This window comes from Lepidochelys kempii, chromosome 7, assembly GCF_965140265.1.
Source record: "Lepidochelys kempii isolate rLepKem1 chromosome 7, rLepKem1.hap2, whole genome shotgun sequence".
NCBI lineage: Eukaryota > Metazoa > Chordata > Testudines > Cheloniidae > Lepidochelys > Lepidochelys kempii.
Genome location: NC_133262.1, coordinates 23402922 through 23429287, shown reverse-complemented (window position 1 = coordinate 23429287; position 26366 = coordinate 23402922). Strand labels below are relative to the sequence as shown.

The window sequence follows — 26366 nt, the reverse complement described above, 5'->3', positions numbered from 1 at the left end:
CTCTGAAGCACTTAAGCAGAGCCAGTAACATTATGCACGGATTTAAAGAAACAGTACACAAGCTAATTCAAAGGGCACTTTGGGGGAAGCAGGGAGGGGTCGTGTGACGTTTTTTGTTTTAACACAGTGTTCTCTCATTTGATGATTTCACCCTTTTTGAAGTGGCCAGAATGTCTCTCCTCTGCTGTCAGATAGCTTACAAGCTATGAGGAAGTATCACTATATCATTCAAAGAAACACCAAGCTAAATCCATTAAAAAATGAGTCTGAGGATGCTGAAGACTTAATTAATTTACAGTTCTTACTATTTCATAAGTGCTCTGAAATTAATCAGAGTAGAAACAAAGAGCAAAAGAATAAATACCTGATTTCTCCTGGGTTAAATGGTCATTAAACTGTTGGGGGATTTATTTTAATTCCAACAGCAAGCAGGGGGCTAGGAAGCATCCACATTAGATTAAATGAGTACAACATTTTACAAATGGATACCACTGAATTCCTGTAACAGTCTGGTTACGGTAATAGGTTCCCCCCACTACTGAAGAAGGAAAGCCAAACACTACATACCCCAGCCTTCCTCTCTCATTCCCAGCCCTTCAGGAAGTTATGAAGCCAATTTTCCCTAACAGTATTCTCAGGAGGGAAAGTTAACTTCCCATAAAGGTAAAATTATTATTTTTGTGCCTCCCCAGAAAAGGTGGGGGGGGGGCACCAACTTCCTTGCTTTAGCAGAGAGAATGAGATTTTCCTGCATCAATGCCAAGAATAGACACCCTAAATTCAATTATCCTAATCTCTAGCTATCCATCAGCAGCAGGGTGGGACCAACTGATTCAGAATTTCTATTAACTAGAGACTTTGTACACTAAAAAGAAACAAAACAAAAAGGCACTGCACCACCAATTGGTTCCTGCTGCTCTCCACTCACCAAAATCATCCATTTCATTCTACTCCCTCAATGTGAAGTCGTAAGTACTTCCCCAGCAGACCCATGATAATTGGCACCGTCCTCTTCTCATCAACCCTCCTAATGCCTGATGTACTCCTCTATCTTTACACTCAGCCTATACTAGAGTTACATGTGCTGCCGTACCTTTTTGGCACACACTGGGGGAAAATACTAACTCTGAATGAACCACAGTTCCCTGATAACCAGGGATCAGAATGAATTTTTTAAATATATGCCATTTAGTACATACAGGCCTAACACAGATGACAAGCTGATGACTTGACAGTAGATCCTCACTTGTAGAACCAATTGGTGTTAGTAAAGAGAATGATTAATGTCCCCACTTTCTAAAGCTTTTGTGACAGTTCCATGACTGGAAAAAGGTACGACATCTGCCACCCATCCTAGCCCACAGTAGTGCTGTTTTAAAAGTTACAGGGATATCGGCTACAATTCACGAAGGATATCCGTTTCAGAGATTACTACACTGGTCAACTGATTTTAAAAAAGTAGTCACTTGTCTGTTATTTGCCAGGAAAGAGAAAAAAAATGAATAATTTGATTAATATTATTCAATTTATTTACAGAGCTGTCTGGATAGTGCAATATATGGTAATAATTTTACAACTGATGGACAAAATTCAAAAAAGTTATTCATAAAAATTGAATGACCAGCGCTAAAAATTGCAAGATATCAGTTAATCAACGCGTACCACAGATATTCACTGTAGCTTCTGTGAATATTATATAATTGTTCAAACTATTTACCAAAGTATTAATAATTCCCTTTGTAATGTAAGGGGAAATAATAATAAATACTGAGCAAAGAAAGTTAATCTGAATCCAGATCATTTCAGTTTAAAAAAAACAACACAGTGTGGGCCCCTCTAGTTTGCTCCAACTCTTCTTCTCATTAGTCTTGTTAATATCCACATTCAAGCAGAAAAGTCACAGACAAGCCAGGTTTCTCTGGCAGTTACCAATGCTACCAGCAGTAGGAGCTTTGCATAAATTAAAAGTTCTAGTAGAGGTGAAGGAAGTAATTTTTAAAGTTGAGAAAAGGTGCCAGAACATAGGTGCCAATAGAGCATAAATGTAACAAGACAGAACAGAAAAACTGGTATTAAAATATACAGATGAAACAGAAACATGATCTATCAAATCCAAATGTCAGAAGGTAGGGTGCTCTAGTTTGGGACTGCCACTATCTACTGGAAAGGAAGACTAGCTATTTGAGAGGAATGAAATGCATATAAACCTCCAGGTCAAGATTTTGAATACTGACTAGTGATTCTGGGTTCCCAACTTAAGATGGCTCAAAAAGGACCTGATTTTCAGAAAGTGCTGAAAACTACATTCTTTGAAAACTACACTTCTTCAAGGAATATCAAGTTGGGCACTCAAAAACTGAGGCATCCAAAAATCACTAGCCATTTTTGAAAATCTTGACCTCCAGATTTAGTAGCGAAAGCATGGGGGAGAAGCAAAGTGTCCCTGGAAAGCAGAAGCTACAACAAGGAAAATACTACAAAATACTTACTTTTACAGTGATATTTGATGTCTCAGGGCTTGTCTACACTACTGCCTAAGCTGATGTAATTTACATCACTCAGGGGTTTGAAAAGCGATGCAAGTTACATCGACCTAAGCGCTGTCCACACCAGTGCTAAAATCGGTGGGAGAGCATAGCTTCTGCCTCTTGGCTGAGTTGGAGTAATTGTGCCTACAGGAGAGCAATCTCCTGCCGGCATAACACGGTCTTCACCAGACGCACTACAGTGGCACAGCTGCATCGGTGCAGCTGTGCTGATGTAGCATAGAACTGTAGACTAGACCTCAGAGAGAAAAGGGGAGGAGAGAATTACAGATGAGTAGCAGTAATTGCTTGTCTGGATGTAATTAATAGTCAGTGCTTTAGAGAAAGAACCTAATTAATATGCATCTGTTGCAGATTACAAAGTAAACAACAAAAAATCAAAAATTCGGTACCACAAAATGTACTGTGACATCTATTTTCATTAGTGTTTAGCTCTTCATATAAAAATATGGAAAATGTATTGTACAACACCTCACTATAGCAGTGTGCTAAGAAACGGGGCTGAGACTGCTGCAGATTGTTTTGTTAGAATGATTAGGTTTTTGTATTACGAGAATAAAATTAACAATTCTCTTCTATAGTATAAGTTAACAATATAATAATGCTTAGCAATTACATCACATTTTACATTTTCAAAGCACCATGTAAACACTACTGGTTAACATTTACATTAACATTGTTAATAAAAGGGTAACTGCTTAAAAATGTATATAATTACATTTCTAGAGCTCCTTTCACTACAAAGAATTCCAAAGTGTATTACAGGCACTATACACAAATGGTTATCCACCCATTACTGAAATGCAGCCACAACTTAGGTGGACCCCAAAGCAATACAGCAATAGTTTAATACAGAAAGTAAAGAACAACAACACATAGGAAAATGAAGGGCCTGTAAAATAGTCACAATGTAATTACCCAAATTAAATCTCAGTCAGAACAAATTTCTTTACTCTTGCAAAAAGTCCCACGTATCTTTAATGACAGGTTGTGTATGCACTGTGACATGGCTTACCATATGGTGTGTGTGACATGTGCATAATATATAATATTCAAGGCCCCATGTACTCAGTGACAGGCTTGATCTAAGTCCTGTGGCAATATTTCTGTATGCTGTAGCACTCCAGTGCAGGCAACAGGAGATTCTGTGGTTTGTTGAGATAAATTTTAATCACTGAGGTTCTTATTTAATTTAATATGAAAATTAATAACACAATCAATAGTGTTCTTTAACCTGATATTAATTTCTACTTATTTTATGCTGCCTCTACATTTTTAATATTCAACGTACTGTACAATTTTGGTCTGAAACTACAGAATAACTGTACTATAGATGCCAGAGGAAGCAGAGGTTTTGGCAGCTGGGTAGAGGAGAGTTGGGGCTCCTGGGAAAGGATGGGAGGCTGTTTGAGTTTGCGGACAAACACACCAGCTAAACTGTTAAATTGATAAATTGTGAAATAGTTAATGCTGACAATGAAATTGAGACCATTAAATTTCTAACTTACATCCCCTCTTCCCCAAAAGGGATGGTGCTGTTCACACCCTTCTCAAAAGCGATAGTTTCTGAATGACTTCAAGCTGAGTCAGGAAATACTGCATCAGCTACGTACACATCTTTCACAGATTTTCTTTGCAAACAAAAGGAGTACAAAACTAAATTTTTAAAAAAAGGAAGCAGGAATTCTGGAACATAATTTGGTGAAAAACTCCATAGCATCTTGGTATACTTGGGATCCAGATCAAAACATGGACTAATTTTTTTTTTTTTTTTGCCTGCATAAAGTACTAAGAAATATAGCTTACCCTCTCCACTTGTCCTTCCTTATGCTTCAATTTGTACACTTTCAGCTTTGGAAGAAAAGTCTCAACATAGTTCTTGTCTTCCATCCCTTGAAGCAGTACCCCATGGAACGCCAACCTGCAGGTGTTTGCATGAATATCAGTATCCAGCTTGGAGCCAATCACAAGGCATAATTTAGGACAAGTCACAGGTTTTTCAAACTCCAATAAAGCCCATTGTTGCCTCGGAAGCTGCCCTTCTCCTGTTTGGTCATTTTCCTTGTTTTCCTCTGAAGATTTTGATCCCTTAGATAAGTATTCCTCTTGATAAAGATATTCCTTTGCAAAATCAAAAGCATTCTCCAGGGGTTCTTCGCTGAAGTCAGCAGGAGCTGTGCTGAAGAACATCACTCTTCCCATGACTGTTTCATGACCAACTGTGATGTGAAACTTGGCCTTGGTCTGAAGAGCACCACGGAAATACTGGATTTTCTTCAAGGAGATGACAGCAGCATGTATGGTCTGGAGAGATTCTGGAGTACAGATTAGACCTCGTTCTAGCAGCTTGGGATCAAACTGGGTCACACAGACGCCAACTCTGTCACCCTGCATGGCATATGTTACAGGAGTATGGAACATCTGCATAGACTTGACTTTCTTTGTCACCTGTTTAGGAGGAAACAAAAATAAGAAAATTAACCGTATTTATATTTACCTGCATGGAATGAGCGTCAAATCACCGTGTATCAAGCCTTGGCTCTCTGCTGAAGATTCACATCATCCAGAAGAGACTGAAATTTTAAAAATGGAAAGCAATCAGATTAAGAATATATTCACAAAATTACCTAAAATGAACCCTGATATGATTCTCCCAAAGAGTTTTATTTTCGTCTTCTAGAATGTAAAATCATCAATGCTCGGACTATCTTAATGTGTGTGTCAACTCTGCGGATGTGCCTACCAGAAATCAGCAAACCAATGAAAATTTGGTTATGCATGTGTCATGGAATAGCTGATTTTTCATCTTTCTATTTATTATAAAAAAGTAGTACCCTAAGATATCATCAAGATGTGTAACAGACACCTATGTAACTACATAATTTTATTTTCATTACCCTTTTTTTCCCTTACCCACCTCTTGTTTCTCACACTCATTTATTGTATCGTATTAAATCAGATTGTAAGCTATCCAGGGGTAGGGGCCCTCTCTTACTATGTATTTGCACCAAGTCGAACACAGTGAGGTCTTAGAAGGTGCCACCACAATACAAACAATAAAAGCACAGTTCCAGGCATATTGTCTGCACTTATCTAATAATAAATATTAATCCCCACATTCATGCATAACAGTGTACAAAACCCCACATCAGTTTGAAATAAAAATATACATTCAACTGGACTAACTGCCGAACAATTCAAATAAGCCATAGCTCTATTTTTAAATATTAACATTTATTCTGACATGAACATGGACTGCTCTAGAACCCTGTGCAGGTAAGGAAATTTGCATGAGAATCTTATATTAACAGATATGAGTAGCACTTGAAGACAGGCCCCTTTAAATAACCTCTGAAGTTTAACCGGAATCACTCTCAATTATAGTATATCCACATCCAAACTCTCTAACCATGTTTAGTCATGTGATAAATAAATTATAATAGCAGCAATCATTCTCTTCTATCCAAGTTTTTGTGCATGTGTGCTCATGCATGTGCCTACTTTAGTAAAGATTCATCATTCTTCACAGCCTGCGTGAAGTATTATTACATCCATTTGATAGCTGGGGAAACTGAAGCACAGAGAGGTTACATGATTTGCAGAAGGTCATGACATGCCAGTGGCAGAATCCAAAAAGGAACACAAGCTACTATGGACCTTAGTAGAGTTTAGAAAACTATTCACTTCTTCTGACGCCATCCCATGCACCAAGCACTACACAATACTCTCTCTCTAATGTCCTCAAATTTCATACTTGATTCTGGTATGTTTTACTTTCATATTAACATACACATGTATATGCATATTAATATAATATTTAGTATTTTTAACATTGTTCAAATTTTCCCCAAATCCACAATGAACAGCTACAAAAGAAGGTAGTGATTTGACTATATTTGGAAAGAAATGCTTCTTCAACGAATATATGAAGATGCTCATTTCAAGAGTTTAATGCAAGAAGATGCTGGAAGTTCCAGATTAGACTCTGCAGCTAAGACTTTCTTGAGTCTACAGCTTTAGCCCTCATATTAAAGAAGACACCCCTGGAAACATTTCTGAGAAATAAATGGTGGAGTTAGTTTTATTAAAAACATATTTCAAGTTCGGGGTGTTCCCCTCTACTCAGCTGATAACACCATCTTACTCACTGACATTCACACACAAAGGGGCTATCCCACTCACTGAGGGTTTTCCCTGAAATTGATAGAGGATACTGATACTATATCCCTTTATGTTTTAGTTAGTCTTTATTGATGTCCTTCACTGCTAACGAGCCATTAAACCACTGCCACCTATGTCTCAGAGGTAGCATTTTTTTTCTGGTTCTATGACTGACTAGCAGCAGTGGACACCCAGATGACGTTCAGCAGATTCCATTTAATGTCTAGTACTTAGCCCAAACTCCAAATTACTAATGGATCATGTAAACAAGAGTATCATTTGTGACTCAAGTTTATGGGATCAAGTTGTCTGAAATATCAAATAATCCACAATTTAGGAAACTTCAAATGTAGAAAGAAAGACAGAAAGACATAAAGAAAGAAAGAAAAAGAAAACAACCCTGCACAAAACAATCCAGCACAGACTTGTGTTTATTTAAAGTGAGCTTGGGGATATTGGCCCAATAATTTACAAATTAGGCATGGTGCCTGTTACATTTCATTTCCTTGATATTATTGATCTTGGGGAGCTCATGATGGTTCCCATCATTTATAGATACAGTTTATTTACCAACTCATTAGCTGTTTAAAAAATGTAAATAGAAAAAAAAAATCACTATCAGAAGTTTGACATTCATAAGCTTATGGTTGTATTAGTAATTTCAATTCAGCGAGTTCTCAAACAGAAAAAAAGAATGAAATAAGCTTTTTAAGATCAGTCTTGATTCAGTCTGATCAGGCCAAACCAGTTTAATTTAATAATGTTTCATTTTGGCCTACTCTGTGTGTTTTCAAAAAGAAAAGGAGTACTTGTGGCACCTTAGAGACTAACCAATTTATTTGAGCATGAGCTTTCGTGAGTTACAGCTCACTTCATCAGATGCATGCCGTGGAAACTGCAGCAGACTTTATATATACACAGAGAATATGAAAAAATACCTCCTCCCACCCCATTGTCCAGCTGGTAATAGCTTATCTAAAGTGATCATCAGGTGGGCCATTTCCAGCACAAATCCAGGTTTTCTCACCCTCCACCCCCCCACACAAATTCACTCTCCTGCTGGTGATAGCCCATCCAAAGTGACAACTCTTTACACAATGTGCATGATAATAAAGTTGGGCCATTTCCTGCACAAATCCAGGTTCTCTCACCCCCCTCCCAAAAACCACACACACAAACTCACTATCCTGCTGGTAATAGCTCATCCAAAGTGACCATTCTCCCTACAATGTGCATAATTAAGGTGGGCCATTTCCAGCACAAATCCAGGTTTTCTCACATCCCCCCCACCCCCATACACACACAAACTCACTCTCCTGCTGGTAATAGCTCATCCAAACTGACCACTCTCCAAGTTTAAATCTAAGTTAAACCAGAACATCTGGGGGGGGGGGGGGTAGGAAAAAACAAGAGGAAATAGGCTACCTTGCATAATGACTTAGCCACTCCCAGTCTCTATTTAAGCCTAAATTAATAGTATCCAATTTGCAAATGAATTCCAATTCAGCAGTTTCTCGCTGGAGTCTGGATTTGAAGTTTTTTTGTTTTAAGATAGCGACCTTCATGTCTGTGATTGCGTGACCAGAGAGATTGAAGTGTTCTCCGACTTGTTTATGAATGTTATAATTCTTGACATCTGATTTGTGTCCATTTATTCTTTTACGTAGAGACTGTCCAGTTTGACCAATGTACATGGCAGAGGGGCATTGCTGGCACATGATGGCATAGATCACATTGGTGGATGTGCAGGTATACGAGCCTCTGATAGTGTGGCTGATGTTATTAGGCCCTGTGATGGTGTCCCCTGAATAGATATGTGGGCACAATTGGCAACGGGCTTTGTTGCAAGGATAAGTTCCTGGGTTAGTGGTTCTGTTGTGTGGTATGTGGTTGTTGGTGAGTATTTGCTTCAGGTTGCGGGGCTGTCTGTAGGCAAGGACTGGCCTGTCTCCCAAGATTTGTGAGAGTGTTGGGTCATCCTTTAGGATAGGTTGTAGATCCTTAATAATGCGTTGGAGGGGTTTTAGTTGGGGGCTGAAGGTGACGGCTAGTGGCGTTCTGTTATTTTCTTTGTTAGGCCTGTCCTGTAGTAGGTAACTTCTGGGAACTCTTCTGGCTCTATCAATCTGTTTCTTTACTTCTGCAGGTGGGTATTGTAGTTGTAAGAAAGCTTGACAGAGATCTTGTAGGTGTTTGTCTCTGTCTAAGGGGTTGGAGCAAATGCGGTTGTATCGCAGAGCTTGGCTGTAGACGATGGATCGTGTGGTGTGGTCAGGGTGAAAGCTGGAGGCATGCAGGTAGGAATAGCGGTCAGTAGGTTTCCGGTATAGGGTGGTGTTTATGTGACCATTGTTTATTAGCACTGTAGTGTCCAGGAAGTGGATCTCTTGTGTGGACTGGACCAGGCTGAGGTTGGTGGTGGGATGGAAATTGTTGAAATCATGGTGGAATTCCTCAAGGGCTTCTTTTCCATGGGTCCAGATGATGAAGATGTCATCAATATAGCGCAAGTAGAGTAGGGGCTTTAGGGGACGAGAGCTGAGGAAGCGTTGTTCTAAATCAGCCATAAAAATGTTGGCATACTGTGGGGCCATGCGGGTACCCATAGCAGTGCCGCTGATCTGAAGGTATACATTGTCCCCAAATGTGAAACAGTTATGGGTAAGGACAAAGTCACAAAGTTCAGCCACCAAGTTAGCCGTGACATTATCGGGGATAGTGTTCCTGACAGCTTGTAGTCCATCTTTGTGTGGAATGTTGGTGTAGAGGGCTTCTACATCCATAGTGGCCAGGATGGTGTTATCAGGAAGATCACCGATGGATTGAAGTTTCCTTAGGAAGTCAGTGGTGTCTCGAAGGTAGCTGGGAGTGCTGGTAGCGTAGGGCCTGAGGAGGGAGTCTACATAGCCAGACAATCCTGCTGTCAGGGTGCCAATGCCTGAGATGATGGGGCGCCCAGGATTTCCAGGTTTATGGATCTTGGGTAGTAGATAGAATATCCCAGGTCGGGGTTCCAGGGGTGTGTCTGTGCGGATTTGATCTTGTGCTTTTTCAGGAAGTTTCTTGAGCAAATGCTGTAGTTGCTTTTGGTAACTCTCAGGGGGATCATAGGGTAATGGCTTGTAGAAACTCGTGTTGGAGAGCTGCCGAGCAGCCTCTTGTTCATATTCCGACCTATTCATGACGACAACAGCACCTCCTTTGTCAGCCTTTTTGATTATGATGTCAGAGTTGTTTTTGAGGCTGTGGATGGCATTGTGTTCTGCACGGCTGAGGTTATGGGGCAAGTGATGCTGCTTTTCCACAATTTCAGCCCGTGCACGTCGGCGGAAGCACTCTATGTAGAAGTCCAGTCTGCTACTATTAATTTAGGCTTAAATAGAGACTGGGAGTGGCTAAGTCATTATGCAAGGTAGCCTATTTCCTCTTGTTTTTTCCTACCCCCGCCCAGATGTTCTGGTTTAACTTGGATTTAAACTTGGAGAGTGGTCAGTTTGGATGAGCTATTACCAGCAGGAGAGTGAGTTTGTGTGTGTATGGGGGTGGGGGGGATGTGAGAAAACCTGGATTTGTGCTGGAAATGGCCCACCTTAATTATGCACATTGTAGGGAGAATGGTCACTTTGGATGAGCTATTACCAGCAGGATAGTGAGTTTGTGTGTGTGGTTTTTGGGAGGGGGGTGAGAGAACCTGGATTTGTGCAGGAAATGGCCCAACTTTATTATCATGCACATTGTGTAAAGAGTTGTCACTCTGGATGAGCTATCACCAGCAGGAGAGTGAATTTGTGGGGGTGGGGTGGAGGGTGAGAAAACCTGGATTTGTGCTGGAAATGGCCCACCTGATGATCACTTTAGATAAGCTATTACCAGCTGGACAATGGGGTGGGAGGAGGTATTTTTTCATATTCTCTGTGTATATATAAAGTCTGCTGCAGTTTCCACGGCATGCATCTGATGAAGTGAGCTGTAACTCACGAAAGCTCATGCTCAAATAAATTGGTTAGTCTCTAAGGTGCCACAAGTACTCCTTTTCTTTTTGCGAATACAGACTAACACGGCTGTTACTCTGAAATCTGTGTGTTTTCTAAATGATTGTTTAAGAATATATTTTTCCAGTTTATGCATTAACCCAGTATGTATCTGCTTCACACACTTAAACAGACAACAACAGATCTGGAATATCAATTAATTCTTTGCAAGTAACTCTCTGGTTTTGACACAGATTTAGATGCTGGAACACATATACAGTATAATAAAATAAACAATATTTCTCTCTTAGATACTACTCTTTGTCCTTAGAACTCAAAGTACTTATAAGTTATTAGTCATTTTACCCTTTGTAGGGGGGTTACCTACCCAGAACATCAGAACACAGCTCTAAATTTTGACGCTTCCAAAGTCTGTGCTCTGAAAAGTAGATTATCTTTCCTCGGTATATAATGGATTGTATAATTAATGTGGCAACCAAAATCAGTACAACAGGCCTCCATTCTCATGATCTATTACTGCTTTTCTCCCCGTTCTCCTCCTCTCTGTAGAGCTGCAACAGAGATGTCAGCATTTTCTTGCTTTGTACCAAATGCTACTTTGCTATTCACAGCATACATACTATTAGCACTCATCTATCATACTCTGTCATATTTATGTTCCTGTTCACTGCTCAACTCTGGCAAGCACATCAATAAGCTGCATCATCTTCCACCTGCCCATCCCACTGTCTTTTCTCTGATGGGACTCAGCAGATCTGGGTTCTATTTCCAGCTCTGTCACATACTTACTGCGTGACCTTGTTTGGGCAAGTCACTTCGGCTCAGATATTCAAAGTAGCCTCGTGAACTCATTTTCATTAACTTTAATGGAAGAGGTGTCTAAATTCCATAAATGCCTTTGAAAATTGAACGTGAATCTCTGCCTCAGCTCCCATCTCTACAACAGGGATACCATTTCCATTTTTCACTCTTTGTCCTGTCTACTTAGATTTCAAGTTCTTTGGGACAGGGACTGTCTATGAGTATGTACAGCACCTAGCACAATGGGGTATCAACCTTGGTTATATACTAAATAATAATTCCACCCCTGCAAAATACCAGTAGTATACCCACCTAAGCAGCATAGTGGCCTGTATTATTTCTATGGTACAAAAGTAAGAAACCCACCTGACTAGGATCTGTAGATGTTTTTTTCAAATGGAGAGAGAGAATTCTTCAGTTGCCTCAATGTGTCCTCTTTATTTCAGCTACCTAATATCACACACTTAAGTTTCTGGATATTCCAAAATAATCTTAACACCACAAAAGTAGACCAAGTAGATAGGCATAGATATGGTGCCTGCTCCGGGTGCACAAGTGCAGATTGTGTGCACATAAATCAGTTGCCAAGTGCCTAAAAGAGAGGTCACGTCTGCAACAGTCTGTATTGCAAGAGTGCAACAGATGACAGCTACTTCCAGACAACCACTCAAAGAGCAAAAATCTTCCAGACGGCGTTCCAGACTGTGCAGTGACACTGAGAATCCATTCCTACGTTTGAAATCTATACAAAGCATCTGTCTAGCCACAATCAGAATCAATCGTTCTGATGGGTCATCTATACGGCTCCATACAAAAAGAAGTATTTTTTTTTTCTCCAGTTGAGTAAACAGGCAATGCTAACAGTGAGGAGATTTTTCAAAACCAAAAGGAAAATAGAAACAATTCAGGGGGGAGGGATAGCTCAGTGGTTTGAGCACTGGCCTGCTAAACCCAGGGTTGAGAGTTCAATACTTGAGGGGGCCATTTAGGGATCTGGAGAAAAAATTGGGGATTTGTCCTGCTTTGAGCAGAGGTTTGGACTAGATTATCTCCTGAGGTCCCTTCCAACCCTGATATTCTATGAATTCCCCATCAACCCCAAGGCCTCATCAGTTACTAAAGTGAACGGAGCAACTCAATCCGTCTAAGTCCCATTCCATAGGTAGGGTTTCAATCTCAACCTTAGACTGGCTGCTAATCTTGTCTGGAGTCCTTATTAATTGTTTACTTCTACTGGAAAGTGCTGAGTAAAGTAAAGAGGGCTGGGGGCATTGCAGAGGAGAAGGAAGAATGACTCACGTAGAGTAAAAGCGGAACTGTGGAAACTCAGACCAAAATAATGGAAAAGATGTAAGTCCTACAGCCCTAATTTTGTTTGGCCAAAATTTTCAGCTGCTGGGAAATAAGAACCCTCTTAAAATAGGTCAGTCATGAGTGAAAAAAGGAAATATTAGGATTTTATTCCTTTTTAAACAAAGCAAAAACAGAAAAAAATATAGCCGACACACAAGCTATTGGGAACCACATAAATTATGTATCCTCTCACCCTTGGTTGGAGTCATATTCATACACAGAAAGGCCATTTACAAGCTGTACAAAGATTAATATTGTCTGGGTGCACTGGATGCCTGGCTTCTAATCAAAAACAAAAGAAACAGCCCTTTTCAGACTAGGAAAAGTTATTGTTGCAGCCCTTTTCAAATCAAATGTCACATCTATGCCTGTGTGTTTCACTGTACTACATAGGATGTGACAGGGAAGAGAGACCAGAGAGTATAAATATAAGTGAGAAACCCCTTCATTAAAAAGGCTAATGACCTTAACTGCTGTCTGCTGGAAACACTGTAAGTAGTGATATCAAAGCCAATGCTAAACTCTACCTACCATTTTGCTTTCAAACATTTTTGTGCACAAGACATGTGCATAGTATCCTTTCAGCCAAGCATCCCAGAAAATGTTATCTATCTAGCTGGGCTGACAGGACAAGACCTAGCAATTATCTTCTACATCCTTCACTTAAGCAAGCATTTGATACATTTTCACCTATCCCACATCATTCCTGGCTACTATACCCACCATCTCCCTCTTGTTCCCATCACAATCATATTTACAGCACAAATGCTGAGGACAAGTAATTGTGGGAAAGATGAGCAGAAATGTATACAGTTAGTGTCAGATAAAAAACAGAACAGTTTTTGAAGATGTAAGTTCAGAGCAATGAGTCCACAGAACAGAATTTGAAAATGGCACCTCATGTTACCAATTTATACTACCTTGGAAAGGAAAAGTCCTTCAATCTTTCATGTGGCAGCGCAGCCAGAAGACTTACTGACTTCTACAGCAGTGGTCAGAGCGAATGGACTTAAAAGAGCTAACCTGGTATTCTTTTATCCCTATCATTTCCTATGTTCCTCGACACAAAAATAGCAACTGAAGCTTGTACAGAGAATCATATAACTACACAAATTTATGCACTGAATAAGCCACGATATATTAGAATATTCTTCATTGTTGAACATTCAGATTTTAAATATCCCACTTTAAAAAAAAAAACTAAGCATTTAAAAGGACATTGACAAGGACTTTTTTAATTTTTTTTTTCAGTCTTTGTAAAACTCTCTTACAAGTTCATCATCAGAAGCATCTTGCAGGGGATTCCAAATAATACAGAATAAAAATTGCAGGAATGGGAAAAGATTACTATTTGCCTTTGTGTACATAAACTATATTAACTTGAGATTAATTAATTAACTTTAGATCATCATCATATATATATATATATACACACACACACACACACACTATATATATATATACACACACACACACACACTGACACACATGCTCTATATATTATACATACACCCCAAATAAACTTAAATGGTTAGGCTTAAAATGTCTGACACTCAGAAAACTAAGTATTTCATTACAAGAAGTAGAAGAAAGAGGTTTCTGTAATTTTTGTTTTATGCAATGTATTTAATATTTTCAAATTATTTTCCATTAGATCAGCAGTTCCCAAATTCTGGTCTGCAGTGAACTGGCTAGTCATATAGCGCTGGCTTCTCCTCTCTATTTCCAAATGTTACATTAGATTAAAAAGCTAAAAATACATTAAATACTTACTGGTACTTTTCAACTTAAGCAATTGCTGTAATTGCTACAACTATGTTTGAGAATCCCTGCATTAGACTATATACAATGGAGTAATTTTCAAACTGTTCCAGGAAGTTTTAACAGTATGGCTCCCATTAATCCATTTGCTGCTTGTCCTCTTCTCCGGGTTCTGTGCTATAATGGAAATAATATTTTATTGGAAAGTTAGCATCTCACATTGATAGACCAGGTATATAGAGTAGTCTGGTAGGTGGTTTAAGCCACCCCACCCCTCCATGTACCTGGTACTTACCCATATATTTTCTCCATTTATACTGGGTATCTACTTCCAAATACTAGGTTCTTATTTGTGTACCTGAGAGCAACAGTTAAGTCCATGATATCGCACACCTAAAACTGTGTCCACAACTTTACCTCCTAAAGTTCTCTTCTTCTTGGTATGGGGGTACATGGTAAATGGATCACGAAGGGGAGGAACTTAATTGAGCATAGCATCTCTGCCTGTCAGCTGGGCTCCAACACTGCAAGGATAGAGCACATGGGGATTGGTTTCTTGCCAAAAAAAAAAAAAAGAGGGGGGGTTCTGTTTGGTGATGAGGAGAACTAGAGTTACATCTCATTCTAAAGGTCAGAAGCTTTAAATCATTCTTTTTCTGTTGCCTGGGCAGAGCAGAAATATCAATAAAGTATTTTGTTCCATCGCACTCTTCTTCTTCTTCCATATAGCTTGGGTAGGTAGCAACAGCTACAAATTTATATCTAAGTTTGATATCCAGCACATTGCTGCAGCAGTGAGCTGGTGAATGTCCTTCAAGCCCCCAGCAAAAGAACGAAGGGGACATTCAAATATGGTGTGCTCTATTGTTTGTGCCTGGTGATCACAGTCACATACAGGTGTTTGCCTCATTTTCGATTTAAAGAGGGTTTGTCCACATCTCCCATGAGATGTCCTAATGAGATTCAATCTGCACCTGTCTTTCCGACATAAAGCAAAACCTGGTGGTTCCTCAATAGGATCAACAACCAGCTGTTCATTTTGAGCAGTCGAAGTGCTCCATGTGACTCTTCATTGAGCCTCAGCATCAAAGTTGGGTGTAAGGATCTTAATATGGTTCCATAGAGGGTTGCGGGATTTTAATCTTGTGTTTGGTGGGATCCTCGTATTTGCATTGACATGATTAAGAAAGCAAGATGTGATTCGTAAGGTCCGTGGACTGGAGCCCCATGATGTTCCGACCAATCTTCTAATAAACGCGACACAAGACCTGACCTTATCGCGGGTGTTCTTGAGGTGTTGTCGAAAGGTCAAACTGTGGTCCAGGGTTAAGGCCAAGATACTCTGAATTAGCTTCATGGCTAACACTCTCACCACAGAACTGCACATCAAGTTTAGCATGAGCCATTTTATTGTTCAGATGGAAAGCTGTTAGCATGGGTTTTTTTGGATTAGGTCTAAGTTTCCAACATTGGAAATAATCAGCCATTGTGCTAGATCTCGGGTTAGGGTGCAGCTGATGGTATGGAGGCTCGTATGCTGAACAGCTAGGACAATATCATTCACATACATGAATTTCCTAGACTCCCTCACTGGTATATCCACAGCGTGTAGATTAAAAAGTACTAGGGCCAGGACAGAGCCCTGAGGGATGCCCGAGTTAAGAGTTCTTGGTCTACTGATCTGGCCATTAAGGTGTACCTTAAAGCAGTGGTCCCCAGTCATTGCTGCCAAGAGGCAGCATCTCACTCTGACCTGGACTGATAGAAACATTCTTCTGTAACTTAGAAATACTCCAACATTGTTTTGTTCAGGGACTGCAGTGAATGGCTAAATCTCATCTCTCTGTTTTGTCTGGCCCTTAAAATACAAACCTGGAAAATCTGAAAAGGACCTGATAGGCACTTAAGACTGGGATTTTGTTTTCCTAACACATATTCAGTTTCCCTACATAAGGGATCTCCAGAAATTATAATATAGCTCTAGACTTTTACATATTGTGCTGGGCTTTATTATCACAGAAATTACGAAAGGAAAAGATCTATTAGACCATCCTGTCCATCTTTCTACAAAGGAGATTGCATCGTACATTTTGGAGCATTTTGTCCAGCCCCCGATGGTTTGAAAGCCCTGAGCAATAGAACTTTGAATCATAAATTGCAGCCAATTTTTGGCAAAATCAATGGAATTTGTTTGGGATTTTATTTGTTTTCCTATTCCCAACTTTGAACCTTTACAAAAAGCATGATATGTTTTTAAGCAATGTCAGCCTCATGATCTTCATGACAGTAGCAGAGAGAAGAGAAGTGAGGGGGGGGAAGGACAGTTCAATAGGTCCAATAAGTGGAAAGTTATTTTAATCCTCTCCCCTGGAATTCTAGATCTGTAGAAACATGAAAAAAAAAAAGGGAACAGTATTGGGTGTAACTTTAAAATTAGCCTTTGCTGTATGCAAACAATATCTGTAAACGTGGCTAACTTGGATACCATTATAATTGTTACTACAAACTTAGCTCATAATGTTTCTAAATGGTGGCACAGAGGGACTGATTGTATCTCTCACTTTGTAAATTAATAGGCATGTATTGAAATCTTACATCCCTTACAAAGAAAGGGTTATTATTTTTTTAATTTAGATTATCCCATTAACATTCCTAAAGCGTTATGTAGAAGTTTATAAAAGGGGTTAAAAGGGAATTGGAGGAAACCCATGCATTCACATATAAATAAAAAATGCAAGGCAGAGAGACATTAAAAGCACCCAAACTGTTCAGCCCTTAAGATAAAAAATGTGTACAATATTAGAAAAGAACCTGTTATTTGAAGACCAAAGGAAAAATCCACTAAGATTTTCAAAGCAGTTTAACTAGAGACTAATAGGAAACAGGATAAAAAAAAATCCACTAATGACTTTTTCCCCTGATATGTCAGAGCTTCTTTTCCTTTATTTATCCAACTTTCATTAAGTTATCAGTGTTCCATATGTCATAGCTCTTAGCTTCTCTAGATAAGAACCACAGCATCCTGCTACCTCCCCCAGTGCTGTGACTGCATCTTACTGATACGACAGATATAGCAACCCAGCCCTCCTGTAACACAGGTGGAACCACAGAAGACACAGTAAATAATAAATACTAATTCATCAGATAAAAATCAATGGGTTATAAACATACCTAAAGTTCCTATGCATAAAAGGGTTAAAAACTACAAAAAAGATACCAATTTAATGCCCTGGGCTCCAGCCAAGGGTGAAGTAAGGAACAGGCACAAAAGACCCATGCCTACAGCAGCAGCAGCAGCTTCTGGAGCTATAGTTTTACATGCAAATTTGAGTTTTCTTTTTTCTTTTTTTTAAATGAGGGGAAGGGGAGATTTTTGAAGATATTTAGGCACCTAACTCCATAGGAGTTAGGTTTCTAGATACCTTTAAAAATCTGGCCCTAAATTCATAGGCCTCATGGCAGTGAAGAAAAGCTTGAAAATGTGACAAGAAATGATGTCTGCTTGAATCTGCGGACAACCTGAAACAATAACTTTGAGAAGTGAAAACTGTGCTACGCATCTCAATGGGGTATTTAATCCAAGAATCCCTGCTGTGGGGGACACTGACAACATCATCCCAGCAGAGGACTGCGTGTGTGGATGGAGGAGAGGAATGCATGAAGACCCAGCCCTTGCATCCAAGCACATCCACTCCAGTTGTTGGGGTAAGTCCCAGAGGATCGCACTACCATTGCCTCTTTGAAAGAGGAGCGGCCCTCTGCCACCACCATTCCAAGTAGGAAGGAGGCCATGAAAAGCTTCTGCCATCAACCTGATGTCAGACCTCATTAAAAGCTCTGTAGCAGGAGCAGCATTCATGACCCCACTGTACATGCTGTATATTCAACATAAATAGCAAAAACTAGACTAAATGTAGATAACTTTCTCAAAAGTAATGTGAAAAGGGAAATTAAAAAAACCCCACACAATGCATACTTAACCTGTTGAACTCACTGACAAGAGTTTAGAAGGTTAAAAAATGATTTGACAATTAAAAGATAGAGAAAACATCCACCATTATGGATTTAACATTTTATAACTAATATAAATGCTCCTGCATTAGGGAATAAGCAAGGAGTTCTCAAACTGAGGGTCGGGACCCCTCAGGGGATCGCAAAGTTATTACATGGAGGGTCGCAAGCGGTCAGCCTCCACCCCAAACCCCGCTTTGCCTCCAGCATTTACAATGGTGTTAAATATATAAACAAGTCTTTTTAATTTATAAGGCGGGGGGGGGGTCGCACTAAGATGCTTGCTATGTGAAAGGGGTCACCAGTACAATAGTTTGAGAACCACTGGCATAAGCCAGCCACTAACTGACAGGAATTAGGATAAAATTTCCCCTATGGGCAGGTTATTTCATAACTTTCCATTGTGCAGTCTCTACAACCTTCCTCTGAAGCATGTGGAATGGGTCATTGGTGGACACAGGTTGCCAGTCTAGATGAACCACTTGTGTGATCTGGTAATTTCTATTTTCCTATGAACTCTTGTCTAATCTCAAACATCTAATTTAAACTCTGATCACTTAACCAAATCCAGAACTGTACCTACCTTTAACCAGATCATTTCCTAAATCCTTCTCTAAACCTAAAATATGTGAGTTTCTCTCCTTTGGGACTAGAGGTGAAAATGTATGGATATCAGAGAAGATTTCTACAGATCCACAAATGATGATGCCATTTAGCAACAAAAACAAACAGTTCCTGGTTGAAAGCATCAAGGGACAACTGGAGCATGAATTCATGGGTGAGTCAGTCAGGCCATCCAAAAAATCATTAGGTTAGCTTAAAAACATGAGCTATTTTTAAAAAAATTAAAATTGGGTTCTTATTTACCTTCTATTTTTGAGCTTTTCAGGTTCACGTTTTCAAAAAAAACAAAACAAACACCCCCTCCCAAAAGCTGAGATTCTTACAACCACATAACTCACCTGATTAGCAACTTAAGAAAAGCACACAACTTGCAATAAAATCACAAGAGTTGGTAACACTATTTATAATACAACCACCATGTGATATAACCTCTTGCCCCAAAACCTAGATCAGAGAAGGCCTTCTCAGATAATCAAGGGCAAAATGGCAGGTGGGACCTACTACAGATTGGAGAGGTTATGATTGTGCTGCTGTGCCTCAATAACGCTTACTTTGTCTCCAGCTACCATGTATGGGGTGGAGAATATAATTGTGGATAAAATGTTGTCTGCCCCTCCTGAATTACAGGTAAATGAGCAGAAATAAGGAGGGAAGAGTTTCTAGTGTTCAGTAAAGTCACATTATGATTGCAGTGCTGTCAGTGTAATCCTATACCATAAAATCTTTTAGGAAATTCACCTCTTTTGATCAGATGTTTCAGATCCTGACAGCCCACATTGCAACAGTGGGATAAAACACCTGATAGACCACACACCATTAAAGGAGTTAGTTAAAATTCCCTTATCACAAGCACAGAATCAAAAAAAGCGCTAGCTGTCCAATAAGCTAATGGCATGTTCCTGATCTCACTTTAATGCTGCTCCGCTTTAAAGGTGTAGTTTCTGTTTAATGTCTCTATATTCTGTATTCATACACGCCGCATCATTGTACATACAGTGCTACACAAGTATAAATACATATTTCATAAAAAACATTCAGGTTGCAAAGTCAAACACTCAAGAATTAGGAAATGCCGGAATTACAGTTGCCCAGGCAACTTTAATTCACCCACTGTGTGCAGAAACATATGATATTATGATATAGTCTTTAATTCACAATCACATACTGTTTCTTTCCAGCAGAACCCCTGCCTTGTTCAGTACACAGTATGGATGGTGCTCACTGAATGGGCAGCTACTCAGTATTTTTTTTATCCTCAGTATTCGAAGTGTGGACCCATTCATTATTTACCGCACATCATTCAAAACCCTATACTGAATTATTAATTTCCTCATGGGCTTTTCTAGAATGCTCCTATCATAGTATCTTAGTTCTTTACAAATGCTAATGAATTAGCATTCCCAACACCCCTGTGAAGTGAGGTGATATTATCCCCATTTTATACGTGGGGAACTGAGGCACAGAGGTTACAGGCAAAATTGTCAAAAAGTATCAATTAATACTGGGTTCCCCATCTGAGAAGCCTAAAGCCTGATTTTCAGAGTACATACCATTTTACATGTTCACAGCAGAGCTCCGACTGACCTCAGCTGCAGTTGAGAATGCTCAGCACTTCTGCAAATGAGATCCTAGATGTCTCAGGATGTATATCCAGAAAATGAGGAACATACAATTTGGTTTAACTGACCTGCCTAACTGGAGACTCCAGTTCTCCAGACAAGCATTCAACTGCCTCAGTCCTGAGGTCATCCTTTCTCTTCCACCAATCCCCTCATTCACTATATACATTCCAACTCCTGCAACAAATGAGGCTGGGATCCAAAACACAACAGCCTCCTTCACTATACAATCCTAATTTATTCCCAGAGCTCAGCTCACCCCGTGCACTCACGGAAGCACTTGTCCTGTGGAAAAAAGTCTTATATGACAATATCATTAAGGACTGTATGATAACGCATGCACACAAGAAGCGAATTAAAGTTGCCATTAATTCTGCCATTTCATAATTCTGAGTGCTTCACTTTGCATCTTTAGCATTCTTTAACGTATGGTGGCGTGTTTTTAATGTAATTTCCTATGGGTTTTTTTTTTAATCAATTGGAAAAAAAAGCCAACCTATGGAATTATATTGACCACCCACATAGGTCATCAGCAGGGTTTGGATCTTTAGATCCAACAGCACACTACTCTACCACTTGAGCTAAGAGTAACTGTTAGTGGACCTGCCACTAAAGCATGATGGAAACAAATACTTTGCCAGTGGGTGTCACAACTATTTGGTAGTCAGCAACTGAATGCTGACACTCAGGAATAATGGATTCCATTCCAAGTTCTGTAGGTAAGCGTGTTCTAATGGTTACAGACTCTTCTTCCCTTGCCCCGTTCTGCTCCTATCTTCCCCTCCCCAGCTCCTGCCCCTGCCCCTCTGCTCCCCAACCTGGCTTCTGCCCTCTCCCACCACTCCTGCCTCTCACCCCTCTCTTGCTCCTATCCATGTCCCCATCTTCTAAATCCTTCTCCTGTACCCTCTTCCCTCCCCAGTTCCTCCTCATCCCCTGCCTTCTCTTTTCCTCACATCCTATATTTCCTCCTCTTCCTTCTCCATACTGCCTGGGCATCTGCAGGGGAAGCACTGAGAATGTAGGAGAGTAAGAGTCCCTGATCTCAGTTCTGGTGCCTGGTGACAAACCAATGCGTAGCAGACCCATACTGAAGCCTGTTCCATTGTTCTGTGGGGACAGGGCATGCACAGTCTGATCAGTACATAGAAGTTGGGAGGGGATGGTGCATACTCAGTGCAGACAATCTTTGGAGAATTTATCTCTCAAACTTTAACTCTCTACTGATCACATGCAAAGTGAGATTTTTCAGAGCCTTGTGGCTTGGCCAAATTCGGGCAGATTTTCATGGAGACAGCAAAAGGCACATTCCTGACAATAAGATCCTCCCCATCTGTCAAATTCCTCATCTCTGTTCTAAAGCATAAAAGCACTAGACTTTCTCAACTAAATGATTATAAGAATGCTTTTTTAAATGTATTAAACTTTTTCCTTTAACTTGTTCTCGAACAGCTAAACCATTTCAGGTGAAAAAAATTCACTCTGAGGCACACACCCAGCATGGAAAATTTCAGTCCAGAGTCTTCTAATAGAAAATGTCAGGCAACCTTAACTATAAGCAGTGCTACTTTCACCACCTATAATTTCTTTGTAATAGAATGCTCTGTTTTGATAATCTACAATGTCAGTAAAAGCAGCTGAGATTAGTATTTTTTAAAGTAATGTATATAAAGCCATTGTATTTAATCAGTAATCAGCATGGAGAGTTCCTTGTACTCTGTATGTATTAGAGCTGTATTATAAATAAGCTTAACATTTAATACCAATTAAACCTTAATTTATCAAAATTGGTTTTCAAGCACATATTTCAGAAAGTCCCCCCAAAACAACACAAAGCCAATGCAGGATGATGGGTAGAAAACAATGACTGTGGAAATTTGTTCTTCCAATGAAATAAACAGAATTCCTCTTTTTCAACTGGACTTAGTTTTGGAACAACAACAAGACTTTCATCTGAAGACTTCAAAGTGATATGCAAAAGAATATATCACAGCAAACACAGGGTTGAAAGGTTTATAAAGAAGAACTCTTCAACATGGATTTTTTTCCTCCTTCCTCTTTAAAGGAGATTTTTGTTTACTACCAGTTTTTGAAAAGAATCAAAAGGGAGAAACTACAAGCTAAAGAAGTAAAACTTTTATGTGTAAGCAACATTTGGAGCTTTGTAAGAAGGATGGTTTAGGTAGAATATGTGACATGTAGCCCAACGTGAGTAATATTATCTCAAATAAAAATCAGCCCATGAATATACATAATCCAAAAGGTAATTCTCCCAATCTCTGAAATGTAATGGAGCCACTCTAGATCACTGAGGCATGAATATTTACCATATTCAGGCTTTACTGCTCTCGATCTGGGTTCAATTTTGCAAATTAAAATGAGGGCTGTGTGGATAGAGAGATTAAAGAAGAGCATCCCAAAGCCTGCCTGTTTCCTTGGTGTGGTAGCAGTGATCTGGTTACCCTTCTGTTAGGTTATTTCTTTTTACTTAATGGAGTAGGTCAGAACCAATTGAGAGTGGAGAGAGGAGGTCATTATTAGGTCATAACCTTGGAGTTAAAGGCTCACCAAGGAAAAACAAACACAGAGTGAACATAAAGCTGCATTTAAAAATAAAACCTCTAATGAAAAATAATATTTTCAGGTCTTTTCACTTCTATTTTGACAGGTCAGGGTTCTTGTACTCATTTTTTCTTCATGGGCCAAATTCCTCTATTCCGTCTTTAAAATAAACTTGCTATTAAAAGCTTTATATACGTAAAAAGATAAAAATTCTGAATAATTACAGAGCAATCATGTTGGCTTCATCAGCTGTGACAAATGTTAACATTTATCAGCAGCAATTTGTATGCAATTTAACAAAATATTGAACATATAAATACTGTACTACACAGCATTATAGTACGATGCAGCATCAAATACAATATACATTACTATGCACACAGGTGGACATCAATACATATCAAATTATACGGTGTTACATCTGTTATGTTCTTTCTGCTAATTCCAGCTAAACCAAATGCTAGGTCTTTGCTAACTTAAAGTACTGGAAAAAGGAATCAAGCACCATTTATTGAAATGTATACTTTCTGCAATAATCACTGCTAGTTTATGGAAGTAAAAACAATTGGTATACAAAATCTTCCTTCATAGCTCTTTGCTTCTGAGTGATTTTTTTTTTTAAGTGGCAAACTCTGAAGAATGAGATTGAAAGTAAAATTTTCACGATTAGTAGATCATATAATGCAGACGGCGTAAATTAGCCATTTTTAAAATATAGGCAGCAGAGCCTGGAGTAAAGAACAAATGAATTTATCCCCTACCACCACTGCAAATACTAAACTGTAGGAAGTGCACAGAAGCACCGGAACAAAGTTTGACATAGCAACAAAAACAATTTACAAATGCACACATACCTGGTGGAAAAAATAGTCAGGCTTACAGTAGTAATTTTTCATGATTGCACACACATGGGGGGAAAAAGAAAGCAACATATTCGGGGTAAAGAAGAAATAATAAGCTACAACCTATAAAGAAGCTGGAAATAGCTGAAAGCCAAAATGTAATATTCATCTGCTAACAAAAAACAGCATTTACCATGGGGAGGCAGGATGTGATGTCTTACGAAATACAACAAATTCACACTTTTTTGCCTGTAAGTTACATCCTGGTACCAAAGGGTTACTGTGCTTTGAAAACCCTCAACAGCAGCCTTAGTAAACATTTAATATTTTTCTTTCTGCTTTCTTAAAGGCCCCAGATGTGCTCTTGCAGATCAAAAGAGACCAACTTATAAAGTTAAACAAAATCATAGGCTTTTGTTCCGAGGCATCGTTGCTGAACTAATTATTCCTGGATGTTGTTTAATGAAATAGTGGTGCCATATATTAAAACAGTTAACAGGATGAGTTGCATGAGTTATAGGAAAGGTCTGATCTGGGATTATAAATTTAACTTTTTCTTCAAAGGAGATGAAACAAACTACTCACAACTCCCCAGCACTTTCTGTCACTGGAAGACTAAAATAGAGGCACCAAAATGTAAGAAAGCTGGAACATAATTCTACATTTTTACCTTTCCCATTGATGATAGAGAACTGAACAGGGGAAAATTCATAAACTCCCAAGATTTCTTCCCCTGACTCAAAGACCGTTTGCTTTGGTTCCACATCCCCCAAACTGACAATCTCTCAAAATGTCATTACAAACACGAGTCAGAATGAATGAAGCTATGGAAAAGTCCTGGGAGAAAACTATTTCTTTTTACACTAAAGGATTAGAAAAAAACTAGACAGGTTTTCTGTCCTCTTAAACAACCCATGGGACGTAATTATTGTCCCTATCAATAAGTATTTTTATTTTAATTACTCTACAAACAGATGGACAAGGAGATATGCATGCACTAAGTTCATTAATACAGTTGGCCCTTTTACAAAATATAGCAACGCTGAACCAGACATTTTTAAACTGAATTATTTTTGTGAAACGTTTTTATTCTGCCAGGTTTACATGACAGACAAAAAGAAAGCCACTAGAGTTCTCCCATGGACTTCTAAAGACAGGAAGGGAACTGTTTAAAATGATGGCTTTCATATACCAAACAATACACACTTCACTTCCCCAGTTTTGTCTCTTCTGTGTTTGTGTTTTACAGCCTGACACCAACCGACCCAACACTTGCCACGTAATTAACAGACCTAAAAGCTGGAGATGCATACACTGATCATATTAGACTGGATTAGCCCAAAATAAAAAGTTCAGGGGGTCTTGACCAAACTGCACCACAGCTAAACTGTGACAGCTGCTATGAATTTGTATAGACAGTGCCCACACTTTTACTGAGAAAGGTCTAACACACAAAAACCTACAGTAACCTAGGAGATCATAAAGGTTCACCTAACAGTGTCAGGCTGTGTAACTGTATTGACTTGCTATGAAGAAAAAATCCTCTCAGTTGTTTGCATAAGCTTTTTTGATTAATTCACGAAAACAGTCATCCCTCTCCCTGTCGCCCCCGACCCCCAAGACAGTGAGTTGTGACTTCATTGCATCCAAAGTTATATCATATGATGGGGAGGCAGGGGTCCTTAAAAACTAGAGTATAAAATAAATAGTTCATGCTATGTTGCACAGCATGTACATTCTGCCCATTATAGGAGCAACATACAAATGCTAGATGTGCAGCTCTACACTAGTATCTTAACACATCCTCTACTTGCTTAAATCTCTAAACAGTCATCAGAAGAACAAATTCTTCCATCCCCTCCTTTTTTGTAATCCTGTTGATTTAATTTTTTAAGTCTCAATCTGACCAAGATTCAAACAAATCAGAGCTGTGGCCAACCTGCTTCAGTATACTCCATGTTCTGTGCAAGACAGCAAGTTGCTTTCTTATTTAAAACAAAATCTGTCCTGTTTTCCAATATAAACTAAATGTTTTAAATTGAAATAAAATCCTTCTTCCCGGTTTTTCATGTTACGATGATGGACAGAGGGTAT

General features: G+C 39.2%; 1 protein-coding gene across 6 annotated transcripts in view; it reads right to left on the bottom strand.

Moving 5' to 3' along the window:
* The window catches only part of EEFSEC (eukaryotic elongation factor, selenocysteine-tRNA specific), a 223086-nt gene that overhangs the window by 119636 nt on the left and 77084 nt on the right, over positions 1-26366 (bottom strand). For all 6 annotated transcript variants that reach the window (XR_012159786.1, XM_073351382.1, XM_073351381.1 and 3 more), the window contains exon 5: positions 4353-4994. Coding sequence is in view for 5 of the 6 variants with exons in the window: in XM_073351382.1 (XP_073207483.1) it covers positions 4353-4994 (642 nt within the window). In the remaining variant the exon portion in view is untranslated. The remainder of the gene's footprint in view (positions 1-4352; positions 4995-26366) is intronic.